A 26,109-nucleotide genomic window follows, 5' to 3' on the forward strand; every position below is an offset into this window, starting at 1 on the left:
CTCCATTCTCCATTCACTCAATGAAAACCTCTAGCTGGGAGTACGGCTGCCTTGCGTCAGCCAAGTGGAAAAGGAAGGTTTCTGTTCTAGGCTTACAAGACACAGCTGAACAGGCCCAATGGCGCGTGTAAGCACTCGATACACACCACAAAACAGCAGTCTGATCCCTGACCAGGCGTTCCCCATTTAACCAGTTGTGGTCATGAGTCTGAATGGCTTTAGAGGGGGGAGGGGGGGGAGAAAGAAATAAATGAATCTCTTTCCAAATCAACTGCTGGCTGCCGCTTGCAGTACCCTCCTGCAGGAATACGGCTCAGGCCCGGGGCTCGACTGCCTTCCGTCCTCAAACGGCAGCACCTCACCGGCGACCAGCGGAGACCAGTCCTGCAGGCGGCTGACATTTCCCCCAGCCCGCTCCCCTGCAAATACCCGTCTCCTCTGTGGCAGTCCTGGAGGAGCGGTGAAAGTAGGTCAGGGGGGTTTGCAGTGACTCAGGGCTGCTGCTGGCAGCGGAGCAGACAGTGCAAGAGCTGGGGAAAGGTGCAGGCAGAGGTAGACGGCGATAGACAGGGCCCTGCTTACTCAACCTTAACGACTCCGACTGCCAGACGCGTACAACAGCGCTCGTGGCCACGACCGGCACCCAAACTCCAGCTAATATCTAAAACGACCATCGCCCATCCAAAAATAAAGTGCGACACGCCTGAAACTGTGAAATAAATTAATCGAGTTTTGTATAACCCGGTCTCGTACGTAAGGAAGCTTATTTCAAGTTGTGCCATCGCGTATACCAAGAAATCAAAAGGAACAATAAATTGCCCCTCTTCTAAGAATCTCAAACCGCAGGTTCGTGCAAACGGAAGTCTCGATTCCAGCTGCGACTGAGAAGGTGCTTTTCCATTCAGATTCTAGGCTCTGCATGCCGAACAGGAAGCACTCCTCCACCGTTGGCGCGAGGCCAGCGGGCCTGTAAACAGACCGGCATAACCGTTCCCCCGCTCGCTCCCCTGCTCTGCGCCGGATTACAGCGCGATCAGCGCAGATTCATCAGCATTTACATTAATCTCATCGTCCGTATCAGTCATCAGATTAGAGCCTGAATGTAAAATATGACTATTTTTAGAAGGATTGATAAGGACGTTGATGATAACCCTGCCGAGTACGCAGCTCCACGCAGGTTTGCTAGCCAATGGCGTGGTCAAGATTGGATTACACATCATTGGGGGGGGTGTCTCTGCACATAGAACACGCGCTTCCGTCACTGAACCGCCTTCCCCCGTGAGATTAGAAATCCCTTAAATTACCAAAGCTGCCAACTGTTCTATCCAGCTACCTGGTTATTTCGGTCCACTTATGGGATACCAGCTGTCCGTAGCTATAGCCGTTTGGATTAAATAAACCCTTCTGCCGTTCCCGCAACTCAATAAATTCCTCATATCCTGCTCCTGTAGTGTGTATTTTTGGCTTGATACTTGGTGCAACTCAGAAATGTCAACTAGCAGAAAATGGCAGTTTTTTGTTGCCTCATTCATAACCGAATGGTAATCTTCACTGGCTTACGTAGGTCCCTTGCCGCTTATAAAACCCAACAATGAAGAGCAATCTGGAGATCCTTTAAAAACTCCCATTATCACACAATAGAAACTGACACACGACTGTCTCAAAGGCGTGGTATTAAGCAAAGGGACATTCACCTGTCAAATTTCATCTACAACAGAATCACAAAAATCATAATGCCAGAACTCAAATCAGTGAATGACGTGTATTGACAGGGACCTGACAGACTAGCCCACATGGTCACAACAGAAATCAAAGCTAAAACCGAGAGTGGAGGCACTGAGAGTGTAATCCTGAAAAGTCTGAGGGATGAGTATGCGTGGAACTACACTGAGGGCCGATCGGGGAGGGGGGGGACATCATTCATTGCATCAAGAACACTCTGCCAGCAGACTCCTTCTCCAGCGATCCTGAGGGGCTCTCCTGGCCTCCCTCCAGGACTCTCTGAATCACTAATGGAAGGTTCTCCACTAAACTATGCAAAATAAGATTTATCAGGTTTCTGAGGGAAAACGGAGATGGAGGCTTCTCGCATGCGCCGGGCAGCGGACGGCGTAAGAGCCCCGAGGATCCACACACAAAACGGAGGTTTTTGCGCAAATAACTCGAAACCTTCTGTCACACGAGGTTCGCGATGCGACCGAACGACTTTAAATTCACACCCTGCCCATGTTCTCTGGGGACGGGCGTGCCGTGCCGTGACGGGCTGCATGGGGAGGTGTGATGCCGCAGTTCAAGCCCGGGACACCGCCAGGCACAAAGAGCTTCCCAGATGCTGGAGACGAAGACGGCCTTCGCCACTGTAATCGTGCAATTAAGTTCATTAACGGTGCTACAGCTCACCAACTGCGCATATGCACGCAGTCACACACCCCCCCCCCCCCAAAAAAACCCTCTCCCTAAAGGACAAGGAGGGGGGGGCGGGGGGGGGTTAACTCAGTGAAATGGACCTTAATGGGTTCCATCTGCCTGCGTCTCCTGGCTGGCTGCTAAGCACTCCCTCCCATCTACTCTCTCACACTGGGGGCAGTAATTCACTTGCTTTAGCAGGTTATTAAGACACTGTATCTGGAGTCTGTTCCCCAGTATTGGCTGAGTGTGCAGTATCTTTAAGCTAGCGTAATTAAAAAGGATATTAAATAGCATTATGAGGACTTGATTATCATTACCGAGGCCGGGTGAGCTTAGCGAAATCCTCTCTGCTCACAGCTTGCGAGTCTCTTAAGGCCGTTTGAGGATCTTGCATCCGCATCTTCAGCTCAGCAGAGCTGGAAAAATCCCAAACATGGATTTTTTTGGCCAAATAGCAAGAGCTCACTCATTCTTTCATGCCACAGCGCAAAGAGTGCTGGTATCAGCAGGAGTTAATTATTTCCCATCAAATGCCAAACCGTTCCATAATAAAATGATCGGTTTATGCCTGACATTCAACACAAGCAAGAGACGGACTAATATGTAGTGCTGGACGATCCCTGGAATTCAAAAACTGAATCTGGGAGTAATTGGTGCCAACAGAGTCCTTCCCTAATAGTGTCACATTAATTTCTTTCAGGGACCGTACCACTGCCAGAGAAGGCCATCTTGTTACAGTATTTCATACATGATCCCCTATCTGGCAAGAAGATCCTGAATACAAAAGCTTTTGGCACGCTTAAATCCATGGTGACGCGGTGGATGAATGAGCGGAGGGCGTTTTGAGCTGACCTCCCCCTGGTCTCTGTTGTCTCCCACGGAAAGTCAGTCACCTCACGCAAGCTAGGAACTAAAGCAACACGTCTCTCCAGTGCCAAACCTGGCTGAGATAGCTTGTGCAGAGAGCAGTGGGATGCCCTACAGCCCAGAAGGACACTGGACTATGCCAGTGCTGACTGTGGTCCTGAACCTCAGAGGGCAGTGAAGCGTTGCCCGCGGCAGTGTCCAGGGAGGGAGGGAGGGTTCTCCGTCAGCATGGCAACGGTTCCCCCTGGCTGGCAGTCTGCCCGCAGCCCGGCTGTAACATCTGCACAGGTCACCAATGCAGCAGCTACCGCGGCGCAGCTAATAGATCAAAGTCATTGGCTGGCTGGACGCATTCTGGAGGATGGGCATGGTCAGATGAATAGTACAGTTGTAGGCAATTGGGACCAGGCTTTCAAAATAGGTGGGGAATGGAGAGGGGAGCAACATATTATCCAGGGCTACAGTGTACTGACAAACCGGAGTCTCCTTCACCTTTGCCATTGGCGGTCACAAACCTCCGTATTCACTTTTACAATCCACTGCTACAAACAAAATCTCTTCATTCAACTCTACTATCCACAGCTAAGCCTTCATATCACACGAGTATACAAAACATACACTTGGTCTAAAAGACCATTTAGCAGAACTTGAACGCACCAAAGGACGTAGGCCATGTTTGGCAGCCCGGGGGCGATTCAATCGCCCTTCGGAATATTTTCAAGTGCCAACATCCTGATAACATTTTTGGGGATATAGCACAGCTCTACCTCTCTCATTCACTCCATTTCTCACCACTTTATTCAGCCACTCATCTCCCATCTCATCTGACAGTTGGCAGGAGACACCAGAGGGGTGCGCAGCGATACAGGTGGAACATTTCAACACGAGCAAAGCAGCAGTGTAAGGCGCTTCAGCAGAATAGCGCTCACGGTCTCACTGGAGAACCGGAATTAGACTGAGCCCAGAGCAGTCACCAGGTCCCAATATCTGCCCGTATCCAGGGATGGGCCCTTTAAAAATTCATTTACAGCAAAATTCATTTGCGTATCCAACGGAGCACAAGAAACATTTCGGCTTCTGAATGATATTAATAATTAACCCGCTACAGAAATCCTGGGAGTTCTTTTTTTTCCTGGAACGGGGAGCATTGTTTCACCTTACGGCGCCGACGGGGGAAACTTCATTTCACGTACAAAACATTTGGGGCTTTTTTTTTTTTTTTTTTTTTCTCAATTGCATGTTATTTAGATGCAAATCAACTGCCTGAAATATGCTGAAACTCATTACGAATCCAAGATGCAAACTGCTGAGAAAATCATGATACTCTGCCCTCGTCAATCAGAGCAATCTGTGTGGAGCCACTCAGCAGCACTGCCTCAGAACTCTGGACAAAGGCAGCTGCTGAATGCTCCGAAAAACACGTCAAACTGCACTTACTGTAATTTGCTTCAGTCCGATGCTGAATAAGGGCGACTTAAATGCAATTAATCCCCCTGATCTCCTCTGACCCGCAGAAGCTGACCCACACAATACGGCTGCAGGGTCCAGGCTTCTGAAACATCCTGCGATGGCCGAATCAAAAACGATAAGTCGGGTCTCAGGCTGGTCCCGGAGAGATCGGTAAAATGTTCGCCATTTGCGACAAAATTCAAAACATCTGAGAAATGCGTGTGGCTAAAGATGCTAACTGCACACAGTGTCATGGGAACTAATGAAATCCAGTCTGAGCAGACCCAAACTCTGAACGCATATGCGCCGGTGGCATTAAGATCGCCGTGAACACGTGTTCGTAACAGCCAGGTACGGCTGAAATGCACGTTGTCACAGCATTAATGCGGTCAATAGACTTGTATGAAGGTTTTACAAAGCCCATAATACGTGTCTGCCAACTGCACATGAGGGAGAAAAAAAAAACTAGAGCGTCAACTGAATATTGTGGTTGGAATAGTTGGCAATCGACTGTCCTACTGGGGTAGACCTAAGCTATATAATATAAAATAAGTGCTTCTGAGTGGTGTCAGGGTAGTGAAAAGCACAGGCACAAGTAGCAGTATCAGGGGACACAATTTAAGTCAACTGAGTGGACTAGAGATGAGCATGTGCTTCTGTGCCAACTCCATGCTGCCAATTCACTGAGTAGCCAGATGGCTGTAATAACCAACTCCACACTCCTCAAACTAAAAAGTTCTCTCTACCATTCAAAAGCTTAGAAAAAATAAATAAATAAAAGTTTCAATTCGATTCACCGTGAATATTTTTAGGGGACATGACTAATCACAGCACCAGTAACAATGGCTGTTTTATCCTTGGGTCGACCACTTGATGAATATTTATGACCTTTAATACAGCACCGGAAACTGCTGCTGCCAACCAGAACCTCAAGGAGCTAGCAAGCAGAGGCCGGAATGCATGAGCGGCCCATGTTTGCTGTGGAATCGGGGCTGCCAAACTATAGGTCGGAGCCTCTGCTGCATTGTGGGAGAGTATATCAAAGCAATCTGCAAACATATTGCACCGTACATGCAATTTCAATATGGTTACCAGAAACTATAAAATGTAATATCTATATATATCTATTAAATATAATATGTCTTGGGCTCAGAACACATGTGGAAAACCCAGTGCACTCGTGTACTCTCCCACTTTCCTGAAAATTAAACTTTAGGCCAACATTTATTTTTTATTTCATCATCTTCCAGAACTGCCATTTGCTCTGCGGTCTGCTCGCTGGTAATAGATATTCTTTAAATCATTTTTTTCTTCATAATAATTTTTTTTTTTTTTAACAATTATGTGAAGACAGACATCCTTTGTCGCCAGATACTGTCAGATTCCACATAATGCATCTTAATGAAGTTTCTAAAGGTTTGTGAACAATCTACCGAGAACTTACAAATGGCAATCAGCAGAAATTGAGGCAGCTGTTCAGTAATTAAAAAGCCTTATTACTCTCAATCAACACCATTAAGCCGTTGCACAAATAATAATGCGAAAAATCTGGTCAGGCAGCACTCCTCTTTATGGGAATTAGCAAAATGTGCAAAATAAGGAACAAGTGATACTTGAAAAATCCGTCATTTCAACCCTTGATCTGCACTCTTTGATCAACATGTTATTTTAAGACACGAGAGAGAAATCAAAGTCTGAACACTACACACAGCACATAAAACTATGCCTCTTCTGTTGCTGCATGAGAGAAGTGACAGGGATCTGTTCAGCTCAAGTCAGCTCCCTTCCCGAGTATTTGCATAAAGTTAATAGATGTGAAACAGTTTTGATCAATAGTAATTGCACATTACATTGGGGAGTTTGGTAATAAAAAGCTGTAATTACGCTATGCTTAGTGAAACAGGTTTTAAAAATGCAATTAATCCCTCACTGTCACAGAGCACAGCCTGGCCCTCTGCATAATCAGTGGAGCCCACGACACCGAGCCCCCTCCTCACCGGGGTTTCAAAGAGCCTGATAAATAATGAAGAAAAAAGAACCCGACAGAACTTGTGACTTATACGCTCTCAATCCCTTAGGGGGGTAAAGAAATCTGCACTTTCCCATTACAACTACAGCAAGAGACCATCGTTTAAAAGTCAGCAAGGAATGACAGAATACCAATTATGAGAAACAGATTTTTTTCATTCTGAAAATAAATAAAATGAAAAATAAATTCACTACAAAAATAAAACCAAACTAAGATTCTAATCCTGTGCCAGAGGTTATTAAACGGCAGGAATAAAGCCTGGCACTTCCATGATATCTGCACCAGACATGGAGGTCCCAGGTGTGGACAGGGGTGGAGGCATAGCCAGTGGAGGAGAGGTTATTCATGCAATTACTTATTCATGTGATTATCTAATTGTATGGCAGCAGTGCAATGCATACAATCATGTAGACACATGTCAGGAGCTTCAGTTAATGTTCACATCAACCATCAGAATGGGGGAAAAAATGTGATCAAAGTGACCTTGACTGTGGAATGATTGTTGGTGGCAGACAGGGTGGTTTGAGCATCTCAGAAACTGTTGATCTCCTGGGATTTTCAGACACACTAGTCTCTAGAGTTTACGAAGAATGGTGCAAAAAAACAAACAAAAAAACAGTGAGCAGCAGTTCTGCAGACAGAAATGCCTTGTTAATGAAAGACGTCAGAGGAGAATGGCCAGACTCGTCAAAGCTGACAGGAAGGTGACAGGAACACAAATAACCACACATTACAACGGTGGTATGCAGAAGAGCATCTCTGAACACACAACGCATCATAACTCTAAGTGGACAGACTACAGCAGTGGAAGTCTAAAAGATAAGTCTAATAAATTACCTAATAATGTACTCGGTTCGTGTATATCCTTATTTTTGCGGAATGTGTTTTTTTTGACCTGTCCGCACGTCTCAAACTTGCCTTCGGGCTAAGGACAAAGCGCACACAATAAACTACATGAACACACCATGTACTGTGCATTACTGCCAGCACGATCCTGTATACATCGCATGAGAACACGGTAGAGATGCAGTTCTTACAAGGCAGCTGACAGCAGTAATGATTATTTTGCTGACAGATTAAAGCAAGAGATATGATTATGGCACAACACAAAAGGGACCGATACTTCGATCAAGCGCACTTAGAATGTGTCACAGCAATTGATCTCAATGGCAGGTTTTGGAGACGTGAACTACATTGGAATTGGAATTTGTCCTTAAGCAGACCGGGGTCGGGGTCATGTAAGGTAAATGGTCATTCCCACCGGCCAGCTCCTTAATCAGTAAAATGCAATAATTAAACAAACATTCGCGCTTTTTAATGAGATGGAATATGTCGAACATGGAGCGTCTTTAAAATGGGAAGGAAAGAGAAAGCCAATAAACTAACAAATCAACCAACAACGTCGTACCCACCTACAGTAAAATAATAGGCTACAGCTTGTCCAACCTCAATGTGTTGTTTAGTAGTCAACAGTCCAGATTAAAAGGGAATTTCTCGCCAAGATATTGCTTTGATGCGCTAGTTAGCTAACGTTGGAGGGATAAACAAACAATGGGATACATGTGTGACGATCTAGGAAGCATGTTAATGCACAACCTGAATATTGTTGCCAACGTTGTAGCAACAAGTATTAACAATAACAACGCTAGCTAGTGTGCAGGCGAGCTACCATTGCATTCAGCTACTCACACTGGCAAAATTAAACAATACTTCAAAATGTCAAAATAGTTAGGCACCATCTCTTCCAACCTCAAAAAGGCGGGATATTATTTTGCTTGAGGATTTTGTCAATCCGGCTGACTGACAAACGTGTTCATTTAACAAGCCAGCTAATGAATTGATATAGCTAACGTTCGCCGGCTTGTTATTGACAGCTCCCACATCACCATAGCATTGATCGGAAACGCATCAAGTCAGCTAGTTAAATCAGCTCTGACAGCACTGTCGCTCAAGTAGCTGCTAGCCAAGTTAGCTGGATACCTAGCTAAACTGGGAGACAGGGCGTCTTTTGCATTCCAGCAGCGGATGAAAAAAATCCGAAAACACTTCCACAAACGTACCCGCACTGGGGTGTCAATCCAAACTGTACCCACATGCAAAATCCAAGCAAATATCCAGACGGCTATTTAGCCATGCAACTTCGTGATTCGTAAATGTATCAGAACGTTATTTTAAAAAATCTGCTGACATCTAATGATAGCCAGCTAGCTAATAGCTTCGCTCTTAAACCATCGCCAACCAAACATACATAGCTAGCCACCCGAATAACATTTCTAATCGACCAGTTGCAGACAGCCTTCCAAAGCTGAGCCAAGTAATTCGTATCTACTGTAAGTTATCCAACTGCCCACAAGCATGGTTTAGTTAGGCTAGCTAGATTTCCTACATAACCATCAAGCACGCCAATAATCTAGCTAGCAAATGTTAATCACACCAACGACGTGGTCAACTATTTCGTTAAAAACCAACGATCACGTAGCTAAATCAGTTACCAAACAACTTATTTAGTTAGCCGCACGTGCGCTCAGTTAACTAACGTTATCATATCTGAATAGCACGCAGAGTATCTAGCTAGCTCGATAGCCAGTCAGCTAACGTTATGAAGCTATTACTTCGCTGGCTCCCGTGTGTGGCAAAGTGCAGACGCGAGATTTTCAATAAGGTAAACTGAACACAGCTAGCTAACGTTAGCTAGCTGACACAACCTTAGGCATTTTCAACAGTTCAAGAACTCAAGGTGCTTAGTGGCCTAGCTGGCTACCCACCCAACAACCAAGGGTATCCCCCTGTCGCGTCTCTCCAAAGTGAGAGGGAGGGGAACTGTCAAGGCCTGGTCGCGAAAGGAATCCCCAGAACTCGAGTGAAGTTGGCAGCCGCGTTAAAGACGTTCCATTCCTGGGCCTTGCTTCTACTCCGATGCCGTGTTTATGAAAGCTGAGCATGCTAGTAGTGACTTACCCGGGCTAGCAAGCTAAAATGTGTTGGACCGGTCCAAATCCGTGCACGAACAACAGTCCCCCTCCCCTTCCACCTCTTCTCCTTCCCCAAGGAAAGCTTGACTTGTTCCTTCTACTGCTGGGTGCTGGCGCCCTCTCAGTTTGTCCCGGGTTAAACCCGCTTTGCCCTCTCCAGTCGGTCTATCAATATAGTCCCAAGATAGCCTTCCTGCCTTATCCCGTTTGCTTTCCTCTCGACAGCTAACATCCGGGACCCGCTCGCACTGTCCGCTCTGAAACACCCGGAACTACTTCCAGCGCCAGCCTAAGCACGTCGCATATCAGTGCATGCGCCGTCAAATGAACATACATCCACATTCGCACAGTTAACTAGCCCCCTGTTAGTTTTCCACCGCTGCACCGGTCACATCTGTCAATATAGTCGCCTCATATTGTAGCACTTCCTTATATACGCACAGTTTTCGCGTAAAATACGAAAATCACTTTAGTCATGATCAAGCCCATGTCCTTTATTATTACCTTCAGATGTATAAAATGCAAAGTGTAAAACAGAGATGTATAAAAGGATGTATAAAAAAATATTTTCCAGTCCAGGCGCACTGGTTAAAATCAGTGGTACAATAATTAATGTTAATAATTAGTACCAGGCAATTTTGGCTAACAATCTGGCGCCTGAGATGGCGCCTCAGTTCAATTGGAAACCTGTGGGCTAAACTGAAGAGGTTTCAGTTGATAAGTGCAAACCCAAGAATGTGAAGGATCTTGTGAAGATCTGCATAAAGGAATGGTCCTTGCCAGAGGTGGATACACCAAGTAATAAACCAGGGATGCCGATAGTTATAGAACCTTGATTTTAGTGAAAACTCATTTTTATTAAATGTTTGATTTTGTTTCCATTGAAACATTAATAATTGAACAGTATATTTCACATGTTCAGCATTTTGAATTAATCTCAGAAATCATATTGTTTCTTAATCATACTCTTTCTTCAAAATATCTTACCACTGAATTATCATCTAAGAAAAGAAAGCACTTGACATGCTCCTATAATGTTAGTTTGAATGGAACTTTTGTGACCACCAGCCACCACAGATTGCACCCCATTCACCAACAATGAAAAAGGAAGGATAGTCAAATATTGTAGAACATTTCCCTTGTTATGTGGATTATAAAGTTGAAAGTGCTATAAAAACACTGTAAAAGTATCAAAACGCACAGTCCCCAAATAAATCGACACAATCCATATGAAGAAAATGTAAATCTAAACCAGTCGTTTGGAGTTCCGTGAAGTTGTGACATCACAATGATATGCTCGTTGGTTCAGTACAATCCCCTTGTAGCTGGAAGAAATGCAAGAGCCAGACACAGACTGCTTTCAGTTCATTAGAGATAGCTGTTGCGTGGTTAAGGTACATGACTGGGACCCGCAAGGCCAGTAGTTCGATCCCCGGTGTAGCCACAATAAGTTCCGCACAGCCCTTGAGCAAGGCCCTTAACCCAGCATTGCTCCAGGGGAGGATTGTCTCCTGCTTAGTCTAATCAACTGTACGTCGCTCTGGATAAGAGCGTCCGCCAAATACCATTAATGTAATGTAATGTAATAACCAGCCAATCAGAACAGAGATTCACTAATATTAAAGACAGTCACTAAAGCAGCCTGTTTTTGGTAAAGCTCATGAGAGGCACTGATGAATGGGCATGTCAAACTGGATAGAGATTGTTTTTAGTCCTTAACCATTACAAGACTTTTGTGTGGTTTTATCAGGACCTAAAATAAAACACTGGAAAGGTGTACAAAATGGGACCTTTAAGGAGGACGCACACGCATGACCACCCTTAGTAAGTAATTAAATGTAACCATAGGCAATAAGATGCATTTTTTTCAACATATTATTATTTAACCATTTAGGGCTGTCATTACTACATAGTATCCTGGCTAAATTCCATCAGGTTAGGTCTTGGAGAATAATACTTCCAATAATACCCACTGTAAACACACAAATTAGTGGACATTCAGGGTTTCATCAAGACTTTTGCATATGGAACCAGATATTACATATGGAACCAGAATGTATATTTAGGGTGAAGAGCAAGTTTGGGTAATCATCATTACCAGCACGTCCTGTGGCCAGTGAGATGGCTCTAGAAACAAATCCAAATTGTTGGACATCATCGAAAGCAGAAGGAAGGCTCTCCTGTGCCAAATGTGTCCTCAGTTCTGCTGTCAATATCAGTTAAGTAGTGGTGTGATGGTGAGGATATGATGACTGTTATGGCATTTCACAAAAAGTACATCCAGAGCCAAGGTTCAGCAGATTTTACATGAACTAATGGAAGCTATCAAGCACCCTTCGCCAGTAATTTTACTATAATATTGTAAGAAAGACAGGCAACTGTATGAATGAAAGAATGGAGAGGTTTCATTGCTACACCAACTAGACCAATTTTGTTTTGATTCAACTGTACAAACTGAGTCCGGGGTTTTACTGTCTACCTTATAGTTCTGCTAGCCATCTGAGCCACAAAACAATATGATTCTGGAAAAGCAAACAAAATGATATAACTTAAATATATGCATCTATGCATAGGAAAAAAATGATTTGCTTGTGTGTCCTGCCATTGGCATATGAATAGATGTTGTTATTGGTTTAAGAATACAGAAGCAGATTCTATTGTTGGTTAAAGTACATATAAACTACGGAGAGTAGTTAAGAATCTGGAGGAGCAGACTGTGGCAAAGGAGCAGAGGATAGAAAAAAAAACTAAAATGGCTAAAGTTCAATACTTTATTGTGTGGCTGAGTGAAGTTATTTTGGAATTCTGCATGTTTACATAAGATGTGAGAGTCTGTTGTCATTATTCAGTAGTTATTACGAGGGGAAATCCACAAAAATGCATGACACGAGGTTCCGTAGATGTGGTGATTGATGACTTGGCCTAACACAAGACAATGTATGTAATAATGTTGTTTGAACTACATTTTAGACACCCTACTGTTACAGAAATATTCACAGGAAAAGGTTAATCATGCCATACCTGATGTTTCACATACCTGCTCTAATTAATTGTTTTCAAGTAACTCACTTTTTTCTTTCATTGACAATCTACACAGTCACTCAATTTCACATACTTTAAGAATATATACACACAGCAAGAATTTGAATAAATAAACAATCCAGGCTTTCACCACCTATGCGATCATTCAGAATGTGGAAAACTATCTGTGCATGGAGACTGAGAACACGGGTTTCATTGTTCAAAATCAATCAGATCTAAGTTAATAGCCTAAGCACTTTTCAGATGAGATGAGGAAAAACAAAGCCAATTGTAATAAATAAAATCGGCCATCAGCTTCAATCATCCAGACAGACGGGGGCGGATTGTAGATTATAGGTTAACATCACCTCCACCCACCAATAAGGGTTTACCAAAGACCAGTTATCTCGTTGTAGCTACGATGAGCGACAGCGTGGCGCTGGCGCTTGACACACGGAACTAAAATCTTCGTTTCCGTTTCAATAGGGAGCTTTCACATTGAAGGACAGAAGTTTCGGTGAGAACTAAGAAGATTGTTGTAATCTTATTAGCTACTCTGTCTCGTGTATTGAGGTAATTTGACATTATAAATGTGGTTAACGTGGCGGTTGAAGCTAGCGTTCTATTTAACGTGTCTTGCTTACCTTCGAGGATCTGGCTTGATAGCCAGCCATTTTTCTATTGCGACAGAATGTTCTAACTTAGATAGGCGCGCTAGCTGAAAGTTACCCTGCTGCTGAGCGCTAACTTAGCGAGTAAACTCATTTAATTTACGATTTTTTTCTGAATGTTCTCATAATCCAGTATAAAATAACCTATTCATAACAAGTTGCATACATCCGTTTGTCCGTTAGCGTGCAGTATCTACTATAGCTACCTTGTTTTCAGGTGACAGCATCAAACACAACAAACTAAATTTGTCCCTTCAGAAGATGGTTACCCAAATTGAATACAATCAATATATAGAGACAAGATCATTACCATTTTCATTTACAATGGCTCCAACTTCTAAGTTTCCACTTTCCAAGTCTTGTCAATATCACAGTCAGCGAAATAACTAACGTTAGCTTGTCAATTTCGGCTTTGCTACTGTTAACTTTGCTTGCTATCCAGCTTAGTGTTGCCGTATTCCATATGTAGGTAACGTAAGCGAACTTACTTTAAAGCCACCAGGGCCTTACGAGGTATGTAGACATTTTCAACAAAATTATCTGATGCCCTCACGTCTCCCTTAAATTTGAAATTCCCTTCATACCGTGCAACGTATGTCCCCTTTAAAAAATACAAAATTTAAGCGTTATAAATATCGAGTCCATGGGATACCTAGGGGAGCGTCAGTCACCTGGAATAGTCCCCAAACCCAAGCCACTGGCTAAACATTTTTTTTTGTCGCCCAGTTAAACGTTAAACTGATTACAGTTTACTTTTAAACTTTTAATTGATTTAAAGGTTTAAGGCTAATCTAAAGGTTAAATAAAAAAACCTGGAAACCTCTGCTGCAATATGTACCATGTCATTCTCTCATCTTAAATAGATCAGTATGGCAGGTGTAGAGACCCCAGCTTCCCCTACAGCAGAGGGCCGGCTGACCGAGGAGTTTGCTGTCCCGTCCCACGTCGAGGCAGAGAGGGCACTAATGGCAGAGTTTGCAGAGCGCCACACGTCTGCTGGTCGCAGAGTGGTGCTGATCACGTCGGGGGGCACCAAGGTCCCCCTCGAGTCCCGGACTGTCCGTTTCCTGGACAACTTCAGTAGCGGGAGGCGAGGGGCCTCCTCCGCAGAGTACTTCCTGGATTCGGGCTACGCCGTCATCTTCCTGCACAGGCACCGCTCCTTATACCCTTACACCCGCCTCTACTCCGGGGTCAACCTGATGGACGCCCTGCAGATGGAGGGGGATGGGGGCTCCAGCCAGGTGACGGTGGACCAGCGGGTGCTGCCCAACGTTGCATCTGTGCTGAAACGGTACCGGGCGGTGAAGGAGGCCCGGCTTCTGCTGCCGGTGGAGTTCAGCACCCTGTCCGAGTACTTGCACCTGCTGAAGGCGGCTGCCCAGGCTCTGAGCTCCATAGGTACGGAACCCAATGCCCCCCCTGGGTTTGGCAGGCCAGTGTGTGTAGGTTCTTCAGGTTCCTCGAGGGTTCTAAGGTCTTTGTGTTCGCTCCCTCTTGGCAGGGCCCAAGGCCATGTTTTACCTGGCAGCTGCGGTGTCAGATTTCTACATACCAGCCTCGGAAATGCCTGAGCACAAGATCCAGTCGTCCAATGGCCCCTTGCAGGTGAGGCTACCCTTTAACAGCCACCAGTGGTTGCCTTCATAAAAGGAAACCTCTGGGACTGTGGTTGGATGTAAAGTAGCTTTGTAAGGTCCATCAGCTCTTGCTGCAAACATTTACCAAAAAATCCTAAGATCAATATCCGTTGCGTTCCCGCAGATCAGTATGAAAATGGTGCCAAAGATGCTGTCTCCGCTGGTGAAGGACTGGGCCCCGCAGGCGTTCGTCATCTCCTTCAAACTGGAGACCGATCCGTCCATTCTGCTGGAGCGGGCGCGCCGCGCCCTGGACACCTACAGGCACCAGGCGGTGGTGGCCAACGTGCTCGACACCAGGCGCGGCTACGTGGCGGTGGTGACCCGCGACACGCAGGCCGAGTTGGCCGTCACGGAGGAGGACGCCCGGGCGGGCGTGGAGATCGAGGAGAAGATCGTCAGCAACCTGTCTGCTGCGCACGGCAGCTTCATGGCCCTGCAAGGCTGAGGGGCGGAGCGCCCCCTCTCCTCTGGAGGAGGTGGAGCATAGTACTGGAGGCTGCTGCGTGCTTGGAAAGATGTGCAAACTCTGTACAAGGTCTGAACTATCAGTCCTGCCTTTCCTCATACTTACTGTAGATGGAAGAGGGACTTCGGGAACCCTGTTATGGGTTCAGCATCCATGTACGGTTACTCGAGCAATCGCTACCAACCTCTTATCGTGACACATTTTGACTTGTATCAACCTGTCTCTGTCTTGGCAGATTTCATTGTAGAGTTAGTTTGCAAAAGTGTGTTTCACTGACCAATACAAATGACTAGCTTCAAATTCCCAAATTCAAGTGTATTTAGTATCAAAGGTAATCTAACAATGTAATTAAATCATGGTTTTTGAAACATTTAAGCAATTGTGTGATTATTACTTGCATACAGAAACATAAACTCGCCGTGTACCAAGTTAGCTCACCATGTTCTGAATAGTGCAACTTTCACGATGAATAAATAAAAAATTACTGTTCAGAACATGGTGAGTTTACATTATGGATTGTAAATTCTTAAACAAAATAGTCACAGAAAATATTGCCAAAGCTTTAATTGAAAACACAATCAATAAAACACAAGAGTACAATGGTAAGTCACAGTTAAGTTCTGGATAGCCCTAAGAAGTGTGTCTGTACAAATTATTTTGAGTTGGAAAAACCAATGCGGCAACCTCATAAAAATGTCTGGATCCATCACTTGAATTTGGTACTCTTTATAACTCCGGCGCGAATACCAGATAATTCTCCACTGTATCTTTGTTCTTCCTTACGGACCTCGCGAACCTGCAACATACACACAGTTGAACAAAGTTCAGGTTTAAGGGTACAAATATCAAACAAGTCCAGCTGCTCAGTGTTTAATTGAGGTAGAAACAGCCCAAAAAAAAGACACAACAATACAACAAACAATTTTAACAACACCCCTTCGTATTTCTACTGAAGATCTTCGGTAAATTGTATTGACTGAGCAGTCAGCAGCACATGCGTTTCTGTGCAGTGTCCAGCCCACACTCACCTGGCCCTTTCTGCGGATCTTGGCACGGCGGAACTTCTCTCGGTGTTTGACGCGTGGGTTTCGGTCGATTTTCTTCCTCTTTGGTGTGAGGCCCTTATTCTTGGCCATCTGTCATGTGACGTAAAGAAGGGGCAAGGCATAAGTCTGAGCCAAGATGGTTTTTAAACTGTACAGAATGGAGAAGGACAATCCAGAGTCTGTGCTCAGAAAATTAATTCCCTGTACCTGGTAGGTGATGCCTCTCTTGGCCTCAGGGTCAAGGTTGTCGTTGTCGTACTCCAGTCTGAAAACAAATCAATTATTTCAGATACTGTGTTATTGTCCTTCCTTCCCTGAAGCACCCTGGTGAACCCACAGCCCCTGGCTGGGAACGGGCCACTCACTGTTCCTCAGGCTGTTGTTTCCTCCTCTTCTGTTTCAGCTTCGCCTCCTGCTCTTTGTAGAAGCGCAGGGCGGCCTCCTCGTCCAAGTCCGAGTCGGATTCGCCTTCAGCCTCCGACCCGGACTCTTCTGTTACCTAGGAGACGGCACAAGGTCTGTGCTGCATTACCCAGAACGCACACGGACATGCAGGAGGGGGCGCACCAGGTGCCGTGGCTGACTGCCGGGTGGGGCGTGGCAGAACCGCTCCCTTTCTCCACCCTGTCTTACCTTCGCGCTGGCGCGCTTGCTGCCCGCAGGTTTCCTGCCGACCTCCTGCTGCTGGGCTTCGGACAGCAGCTGCCGCATCTGTGGAGCTAGTCGAGCGTCCACCTCTCCAAGGTTATTAATAAGCTGTTGAAAACATCAGAGGACCAGCCCCTTCACTCTCCTGTAATACACTCACAAAACACAAGTCTGTCCAAATCTTTCACAAGGAACACACACTGGCAAAGAGAGCTGCAGGAAAACGGATGTGTGTTTTATGCAGTCCCAACAGAAAGTATATCTATAATGCATGTGTTGTCACAGATTTGTGAGATATACATCAGCGTCACCGAAAAAAATAATGAATGTGGTTATCAGACATTCCTGGCAGGTGAGCAGTTTCCTCAGAAGCAGAGCTGACTCACGTTCCTGTAGGAGACTAGCCTCTCGATCACTGGGTGGTTCTGCGCTGGGACTCTCTTGGCCTTCAACACCAAGTAGAAACTGATATTTGTGCAATAGCTGAAAAATACATAAGCAGTAATTACCAATGAAGCATATGCAAAAGTAAAATAGCATTTCAACATACCGATTGGTGGCATAGAGACAGAGTCAATAAGACCAAGACCGGCAGGTTATATAATAGTTCCTTCATATTAGTGGTCAGATGTGATGAGTAGGTATGGAGTGATTACATATGAACAGGATGTGCTCGTGAACCTACTTCAGGTAGAGCTGCTGTTTCGTCCTCAGATAATTTGCACCCTGTAGAAGAACATGTAAGGATTTACACATATCAATCTGCATAAGCCATGTGGATATGCTCAACGTCACTCACTTGCATAAAGATGGTCGCTCAAACTGCAGTTGCTAGCAAAATACTGTGAAGGCATTTTCAACCAGTGAATATAGATGTGCATATAAATCGTGAGGTTTAAAACAGATTAAGACTACTGGGTATGTAATTCACAAAGTAACTAGCTAATTTATATTATTTTGATGTACAGTAGCAAGCAGTATGGTTCTAAACAATAGTATTATTCCACACTGAACCTCACCTTCCCCTCTGGGATCCTTCCGTCTCTGACCATCTCCAGGAGAGGCTGGATCTCATCCCTCAGCTCTGCCAGCTGCGAAGGCATCATCACCACCATCATCATCATCACCATTATTATTATTATTATAACCATCAAGCAATTAACCATAAATTGGAGTGTCAAATCTCATCTGAGCAGGGTCAGTATGGCTGCAGATCTTTGTTCAAGCCTGGCACAACACCTGTTCCAAACTAATCAGTCAGTCAGGAACTTGAGGAGTTGACTCAGGTATTTTAGTGCAACTGCTCAAACCTGCCAATTAACATGGAAACTCTGCTGCTTTTACTCTGAAGGGATTATTTCATGGCGTTCAGTGTTTTTGGCTTTCTCCGACTCTACCTTGGCCTTGAAATCCTGTATGACCTCCAGCAGCTCCGGGGACTCCTTCTTCAGTAGCTTCAGTTTCTCTTTGTGGGACATCTTCTCCAGATCCTTCACAATCTTCTCCTCCTCCTGTGAAGGCTTCTCCGCTTCCTCAGGCACTGTGAATTCCTGCAGCGCATCCAGGCACCACAGTCAGCACAGACTAGTCAGGAAACAGCTAGGCTAGTCAGAGAATGGCAAAGAAAAAACCTGGTGACCAGAGCAGTGCTACACAGTGCCCACCTGTATACTTTCCAGCACATTTAGAAGCACAGAAATGCGAATACTCAAATGTGAGTATTCAACGGAAAACAGGAAGTGCCTTGGCAGGGGATGAACTCCCAAGGAAACTCAGCGTCGGCCGCCCTATGGACTAAACAGCACGTCTTGGCCCAAGTGTTTTGCAGGAAATATTAGTATAAATATTAATGGCTGCTTGGAATGCATGAAAAAGTTTGGAAAATGCTTTCTATACGTACAATCCACAGCAAGGTGGTACTGAACATTGCCTCGGATAGACGCTTGATCTACACACTGGCGCCACCTGTAGGTACCTGGAGGAGGTGCAGGTCGTAATCCTCCTCGCTGAGATTTCCCACCAGGCGTCTCTGGATGTTCTTGGCCTCCTCTTCCTCTTCCTGTTCCTCAGCCTCTGCCTCCTCCTGAGACTTCCCTTCTACAAAAACAACCACCCGAGGTCACTGGCCGCAGTTGCACACAGCTGAAGTAATGGACCTTGATGCAGGCATCAGTTTGTTACAGTTGCACACCAAGGACCGGGGTTCGATTCCCTGTCCTGCTTTGGAAAAAAAAAAAAGAGTTTGGCCAGCTCTCATGGAGCGGCATAATTGGCTCACTGCTCCAAGGGAGGGACTCAGCAGGGACTAGTAGGGATTGCCGCGTGCACCCCGGTGCGCCTCGGAGTTACGGTCTCAGGCTGTGAGACAAGACAGCTTGAAGAAGGCCTGTTGTTCTCCCTCTGGGCCGCTGAAGGGACGGGGGCGTAAGCGGTGTATCCCCAGCTAACATTAATTGTATTAGATAGGGTACAACTGGCTACCAAATTGGGAGAAAAAGGTAAAAAATAAACGTATAACAAAAAAACCTGTGCTGGGTCACAGGAAGATGCTGGGTCACAGGAACATATTCGTTATGGAAAAGAAAAGACTCACACATTCACTCACTTACATGTGCTTTTTTTCAACCATCTGAGTACAGGTGAAAAGATGAACATAAAGGGGGTCAATCTATTTACTGAAATGTCCCTGTGGGCTAGGGTATATTGGGAAGACTAGCAGACCTTGAAAACACAGGATTAGTGAGGACCAGAGTCATATCCGGATGGGTGATAGCAACAGCCCAATGGCTGTTCATTTTACACCACAAAACCACCCTGATTATAGCTTTAGGTACTGAGGCATAAAAAAAATTACATTCCACATCGGGGGAGTATAATATGCTTCTCTGGAGTGAAACATTTTAAATCTATTTTGACATACTTTAGCCCTGAGTGCACTTAATGAAGAATTAGATATTAAACCATTTCTGTGAAATGATTAAATTCAGAATGTTTGGATATGTTTTCCATGTTATTTTCTTTCAGACTGTCTCTAAGGTGATTTGTGATACACCTGTTTATATTTATTAAGTCATGGAAACGTGTCATTTGGTGTTATTTTTACTGTACATTTTGTCTAAATTCTCAAAATTCTACACACAACACCCCATAATGACAACATGATATAATTTTTTTTTGGAAATGTTTGCAAATTTATTACAAATAAAAAAAACTAAGATATCACATGTACATAAGTATTCACAGCCTTTGCTCAATACTTTGTTGATGCACCTTTGGCAGCAATTACAGCCTCAAGTCTTTTTGAATATGATGCAAAAAGCTTGGCACACCTATCTTTGGGCAGTTTCGCCCATTCCTCTTTGCAGCACCTCTCAAGCTCCATCAGGTTGGATGGGGAACGTTGGTGCACAGCCATTTTCAGATCTCTCCAGAGATGTTCAATCGGATTCAAGTCTGGGCTCTGGCTGGGCCACTCAAGGACATTCACAGAGTTGTCCTGAAGCCTTTGATATCTTGGCTGTGCGCTTAGGTTCATTGTCCTGCTGAAAGATGAACCGTCACCCCAGTCTGAGGTCAAGAGCGCTCTGGAGCAGGTTTTCATCCAGGATGTCTCTGTACATTGCTGCATTCATCTTTCCCTCAATCCTGACTAGTCTCCCAGTTCCTGACACTGAAAAACATCCCCACAGCATGATGCTGCCACCACCTTGCTTCACTGTAGGGATGGTATTGGCCAGGTGGTGAGCGGTGCCTGGTTTCCTCCAAACATGACGCCTGGCATTCATGCCAAAGAGTTCAATCTTTGTCTCATCAGACCAGACAATTTTGTTTCTCATGGTCTGAGAGTCCTTCAGGTGCCTTTTGACAAACTCCAGGTGGGCTGCCATGTGCCTTTTACTAAGGAGTGGCTTCTGTCTGGCCACTCTACCATACAGGCCTGATTGGTGGATTGCTGCAGAGATGGCTGTCCTTCTGAAAGGTTCTCCTCTCTCCACAGAGGAACGCTGGAGCTCTGACAGAGTGACCATCGGGTTCTTGGTCACCTCCCTGACTAAGGCCCTTCTCCCCCAATTGCTCAGTTTAGACGGGCGGCCAGCTCTAGGAAGAGTCCTGGTCGTTCCGAACTTCTTCCATTTACAGATGATGGAGGCCACTGTGCTCATTGGGACCTTCAAAGCAGCAGAAATGTTTCTGTACCCTTTCCCCAGATTTGTGCCTCGAGACAATCCTGTCTCGGAGGTCTACAGACAATTCCTTTGACTTCATACTTGGTTTGTGCTCCAACATGCACTGTCAACTGTGGGACCTTATATAGACAGGTGTGTGCCTTTCCAAATCATGTTCAATCAACTGAATTTACCATAGGTGGACTCCAATTAAGCTGTAGAAACATCTCAAGGAAGTCAGTGGAAACAGGATGCACCTGAGCTCAATTTTGAGTTTCATGGCAAAGGCTGTGAATACTTATGTACATGTGATTTATTTTTTTTATTTTTATTTTTTTTATTAATTTGCAAAAATCTCAAAAAAAACCTTTTTTCACGTTGTCATTATGGGGAATTGTGTGTAGAATTTGGAGGAAAAAAATGAATTTAATCAATTTTGGAATAAGGCTGTAACATAACAAAATGTGGAAAAAGTGAAGCGCTGTGAATATTTTCCGGATGCACTGTATATGCTTTATTACCATGCATTGTAATATGATGTATAGTTTTTGCACCTCCCTTATACATGGGAGAAGTGCACCTCATACAGCGATAGGAGACTGAGGGTGCACATTTTTAATTGACCCATTTAACCAGTATTCTGATTAAGATCAATATGGTTGGTCCAATCTTTTTTCATGGCAAAACAAATACTATTATTTGGTTTTATTTTATTTTTTTGGCATCAAGCCAGTGTGCCAATCTTTTCTTTTCCATTGGAAAAACATATTCAATTTCGAAAGATGATAAACACTATAAAGCCACGTTTAATACAAATTACTCTTGCTTTTCTGTTTTCCAATTAAAGGTGATAAAGTTTCAGCATTACAATTTAAGGGTGTGATTCAAAAGTACAAACCGCAGAAAAGTAAATACTCACTGGCAGGGACATAATCAGAATCATAGAACATTTTCTTCCTACGACCCCAGGCCATTTCATTGGGAAGGTCTGGTGGGGAAACAGAGAACACGTTAGCCTTAGCAAATATTTCACAGTCGTCTAAAGCTTCCTATTTCTCTGAGAAAGGTTGTGTCACAAGATGACAATGTTTTAAGCACACACAGATAACATCAACTCTATCCAGGAAAAAAGCGTTCATCAAGAAAGGATTTTCAAGATTTAGACAGGAGCCCACATGGTTGATCACACAGCTGTGACACTAGATTCTCCTGTAGTTCAGGCAAACTTACCATCATCTTTCTTTCCCTCAAGATCACTCTCCATGTCCATCTCTTCTTCTTCCTCCTCCTCCTCTTCTTCGTCATCATCATCATCTTCCTCATCTGAATCAGAGACTTCCAAAGCCATCACCTCCTCCTAGGAATAGCAGAGACTAAGGCTCCTGTGCAGCACTAAATACACATTTTGCACAGCACTGCAGTCCATCTGCTTTTACACAGCCTTCATAAATACACGCATCACAGCTAGTCTGGCAACATAGCATGAATATCTGCGTATCAATGCAAAAAGTCCTTCACATCATTGTGCAGCAAAATAAGACTTCAAATGCAACACTTCAAACATTAAATGTGATGAACATATTCCCATCACAGCAAATACCAGCAGAATGGTATGGTGAAAACTTTTCTTTTTTTGCACCCTGATGCAAAACACCTAAAGCAGGGATCGAAAGAAAAATATGAGCAATATGAATTACAGGTGATTAAAGTGTAACATTTATCTCACCTCATCAGCAATGTCCTCCTGGTCACTGTCTGACTGCACTCCCTTTGCCAGCAAGTTCTGTAAGCACGCACACACACACACGCACGGGCACACGCATGCGCGCACACACACACACACACACACACACACACACACACACACACACACACACACACACAGGTCAATTAATTCCGTTTTCCACAATCTGTTTTAAGATGATATTTGGAAAACAAACAAATCATTTACACATGTAATTCCTGTAGAAAAAAACATGTGAACTATGTCATAGCACATCCATATACTGCACCCATGATTATTGGAGTTATAGCTTGATTACAGACCTCTATTTTTTTGGAGTGGAATTCTGCAATCTCATCCTCTACATATTTGGATGATCTCTGTTGGAAGAAAATACCAAATTCAGCTTGGTTGTTTGAACGCAGAACAATAGTAAATGGCCAATTCTAAAAGGTTCAGCTTTTTCAAACATGTACAAGTCTATTTGCATATTGACCATATATACCTTGTCTGGGACAGGCATGTCTTTATAAGTATCATCGCCATCAGGTGTCCTCTTCTTGGGCTGGCCCACCGCCCTAAGAACGAGAGAAAAATACATCGAGACATTCCTTTAGAAAACGCTAGGGTAGCAGGTCTGTTACTGTCGTCAGCCTTCTACATACATACATGTGGACATGTATAGTACAGACAGTGTAACTTATGAACATCATTGGTTTCACAGTGTAGTGTACACACTGCAACTAAGCGCATAATTCTACAGCATAAAAAATGATCGGTTTTAATAATTTACCAGTTGTCATTGGGAACCATAATGAAATCAGACGCGTCTATGAATATTAGAGTGCACTTAACTACGTGGCTCAAGGCACACAAAACGGTTATCTTTATATTTTTATAAAACCTTTTCAGAATGAATAAACAAAAGCATTCTGAAATAATGTAAGTTAGCTAGCGAATCGCTCCTTACATTCAACCAAGGTAACAGCAGTTTAAATGATTGCTTTTACATCCACAGTAAGCTCGTAATGTATTTAAACATATATGTAATGTCATTAGAACTAAGTTACAAACTTACCTTCGCGCTCTCACCATGATGTTAGCGACGTGAGCTAGCTAAGTTACCTTGGAAGCAAGTTGAGTAGCAAGTTAAATTACAGCTATAATGAGAATTGGTCCTGCGAGGAATTGAGAGACTTTACAACACTACCTGGCTGCATCTACACTGTTCATAATTGTTCATAATCATTTTATTTAAATATGATGCCAGTTTAGAACAAGGCAACAAGGACAAAATATTTCACAAGAAACTCTGCGAATGAAAAAAAAGCACATTTCCACACGTGCTTCCGGTTTACGGCACGGCTATCAATTATTACCGGAATATCAGGCGGAAACAGTGGGCTGAATTTCCATGGTTCCCCATCGACTGCTTGCGTGTTAATTTATTATTTCAAATAAAGTATATTAAAAAACACACCAGTTTAGACCATATAAATGCAATATCTCCAGTGAAAAGCTTCCAGAATTAGATCATGAAGATAAGAACATAGTAAACAATTGCATTAACTGGTTAAATTTGTGAAGCCTTTCAGTAATTTTGCATGTATTGTTGACTTCACAATTTCATAGCTTACGAGGAAGTGACAGTATATCTAATCTATTTGTATGTTTCCTCATTAGTCAGTTATGAATATGATCTGTAGCTACTGACCTCAGAAACCCTGTCCTACATATTCTGCAGATGTTTATTAAAAACGTCTAACCCCTTGCCTGTAAGTGGACTTTCTTTTTTTCAGGGTGCTTTACCGCACGTATTAACTGAACATTTTCATGTTACACATCACAGCAGATTGTGCATTAGGTCTCTGTATATAAATAAAATAAAAATGCAGGCTATAAGAAAAGATGTGACTGCAGTCAACCATGAGTCTTATTATTTGGCTGTCCATCCATTATCTGAAGCCGCTTATCCTGAACAGGGTCGCAGGGGGGCTGGAGCCTATCCCAGCATACATTGGGCGAAAGGCAGGAATACACCCTGGACAGGTCGCCAGTCCATCTGAGGGCACACACACCATTCACTCACACACTCATACCTACGGGCAATTTAGTCTCTCCAATCAGCCTAACATGCATGTCTTTGGACTGTGGGAGGAAACCGGAGTACCCGGAGGAAACCCACACAGACACGGGGAGAACATGCAAACTCCACACAGAGAGGCCCCGGCCGACGGGGATTCGAACCCAGGACCTCCTTGCTGTGAGGCGGCAGTGCTACCCACTGCACCATCCATGCCTATTTGGCTGTCCTTTCTCAGTAATTTAAATGTATCTATTTCAATTACATCATGAAATTATGAAAAGAAAAGAAAATTACAATGATATAACTTTTTACGATTTGTTTCATTGGCTCCATGGCTGGACATTAATTGAAGCAGTTGTGCTAACGTATCTTGGATAGTATTCTACATTTCCATTGTAGAATTTTGGCAGAACAACTCTCACACTTCATGTTTTGCTTAATTTCTTGGAAATCCTGTAAAGCAGTTTTTGAAAGTCAAAACTACCACAGTAATCCTCCAGCTACAACAGAGGTACACGAAGAGTCCCATCCCTGCAGAAAATTCCAGTTAAAAGATCCCACATTGTGGAAAATGTAATTTCCCTTGCTATAAAAACACTGTGAAAGTATCAAAACACACAGTCCCCAAATAAATCCACACAATCCGTATGTCGAAAATGTGCATTAAAACAAGCCATTTGGACTTCTGTGAAGTTGATTCAATGATTTGCTCATTTGGATATTGTCTGTCCACCTTCAGCATGGCTCACCTTGTAGTCAGAAGAAATCCAAGTGCTCAGCACAGACATGTTCAGCTCATTGGAGCTAGCCAGTCACTGAAACAGCCTGTTCCTGGTTAAGCTCATGAGAGGCACTGGAGTATGGACATGTAAAACCTTTTGACACTTAAGGCCTAAAATAAAACACTGGAAAG

At 44.0% G+C, this 26,109-nt stretch overlaps 3 protein-coding genes across 8 annotated transcripts in view; 1 reads left to right on the forward strand and 2 right to left on the reverse strand.

The window, feature by feature from the left end:
* Nucleotides 1–9,963, reverse strand: part of LOC133110206 (forkhead box protein J3-like) — a 61,964-nt gene extending 52,001 nt beyond the window's left edge. For 4 of the 5 annotated variants that reach the window (XM_061220142.1, XM_061220140.1, XM_061220141.1 and 1 more), the window contains exon 1: nt 9,713–9,963. The gene's annotated coding sequence lies outside the window, so the exon portion shown is untranslated. The other variant, XM_061220139.1, reaches the window with a different exon arrangement.
* Nucleotides 9,964–13,138: 3,175 nt separating this feature from the next.
* On the forward strand, nt 13,139–15,902 carry ppcs (phosphopantothenoylcysteine synthetase). Of its 2 annotated transcripts, none has more exons than XM_061220860.1 (4): nt 13,139–13,264; nt 14,282–14,819; nt 14,923–15,026; nt 15,183–15,902. In XM_061220860.1, the coding sequence occupies exons 2-4, from the start codon at nt 14,288–14,290 to the stop codon at nt 15,504–15,506; spliced, it is 960 nt and encodes a 319-aa protein (XP_061076844.1). In that variant the 5' UTR covers nt 13,139–13,264; nt 14,282–14,287; the 3' UTR covers nt 15,507–15,902. The 2 variants fall into 2 exon arrangements, with proteins under 2 accessions (XP_061076844.1, XP_061076843.1); XM_061220859.1 differs by having other exon boundaries at nt 13,162–13,320.
* A 171-nt stretch (nt 15,903–16,073) lies between these two features.
* Nucleotides 16,074–24,525, reverse strand: utp3 (UTP3 small subunit processome component). The gene is made up of 17 exons (XM_061220858.1): nt 24,490–24,525; nt 24,189–24,235; nt 23,616–23,688; nt 23,434–23,490; nt 23,114–23,170; nt 22,618–22,744; nt 22,307–22,375; nt 19,197–19,318; nt 18,619–18,771; nt 18,241–18,312; nt 17,907–17,947; nt 17,608–17,704; nt 17,207–17,329; nt 16,939–17,072; nt 16,781–16,838; nt 16,556–16,663; nt 16,074–16,323 (listed from the first exon to the last, which is right to left on the reverse strand). Exons 2-17 carry the CDS (start codon nt 24,203–24,205, stop codon nt 16,234–16,236), a joined length of 1,398 nt encoding a protein of 465 aa, XP_061076842.1. The 5' UTR covers nt 24,206–24,235; nt 24,490–24,525; the 3' UTR covers nt 16,074–16,233.
* Between the last annotated feature and the right edge of the window lie 1,584 nt (nt 24,526–26,109).

The sequence above is a fragment of the Conger conger genome, chromosome 14, assembly GCF_963514075.1.
Source record: "Conger conger chromosome 14, fConCon1.1, whole genome shotgun sequence".
Lineage (NCBI taxonomy): Eukaryota > Metazoa > Chordata > Actinopteri > Anguilliformes > Congridae > Conger > Conger conger.

Excerpts from the sequence above, each read along its gene's own strand:
- ppcs (XM_061220860.1), top strand. The coding sequence starts at position 14,288 with ATGGCAGGTGTAGAGACCCCAGCTTCCCCTACAGCAGAGGGCCGGCTG. Across the intron at positions 14,820-14,922 it reads CCAGGCTCTGAGCTCCATAG|GGCCCAAGGCCATGTTTTAC; the intron begins GTACGGAACCCA and ends CCCTCTTGGCAG. Across the intron at positions 15,027-15,182 it reads CGTCCAATGGCCCCTTGCAG|ATCAGTATGAAAATGGTGCC; the intron begins GTGAGGCTACCC and ends GCGTTCCCGCAG.
- utp3 (XM_061220858.1), bottom strand. Across the intron at positions 17,948-18,240 it reads GAAGGATCCCAGAGGGGAAG|GGTGCAAATTATCTGAGGAC; the intron begins GTGAGGTTCAGT and ends GTTCTTCTACAG. Across the intron at positions 17,705-17,906 it reads AAACAGCAGCTCTACCTGAA|CTATTGCACAAATATCAGTT; the intron begins GTAGGTTCACGA and ends TGTATTTTTCAG.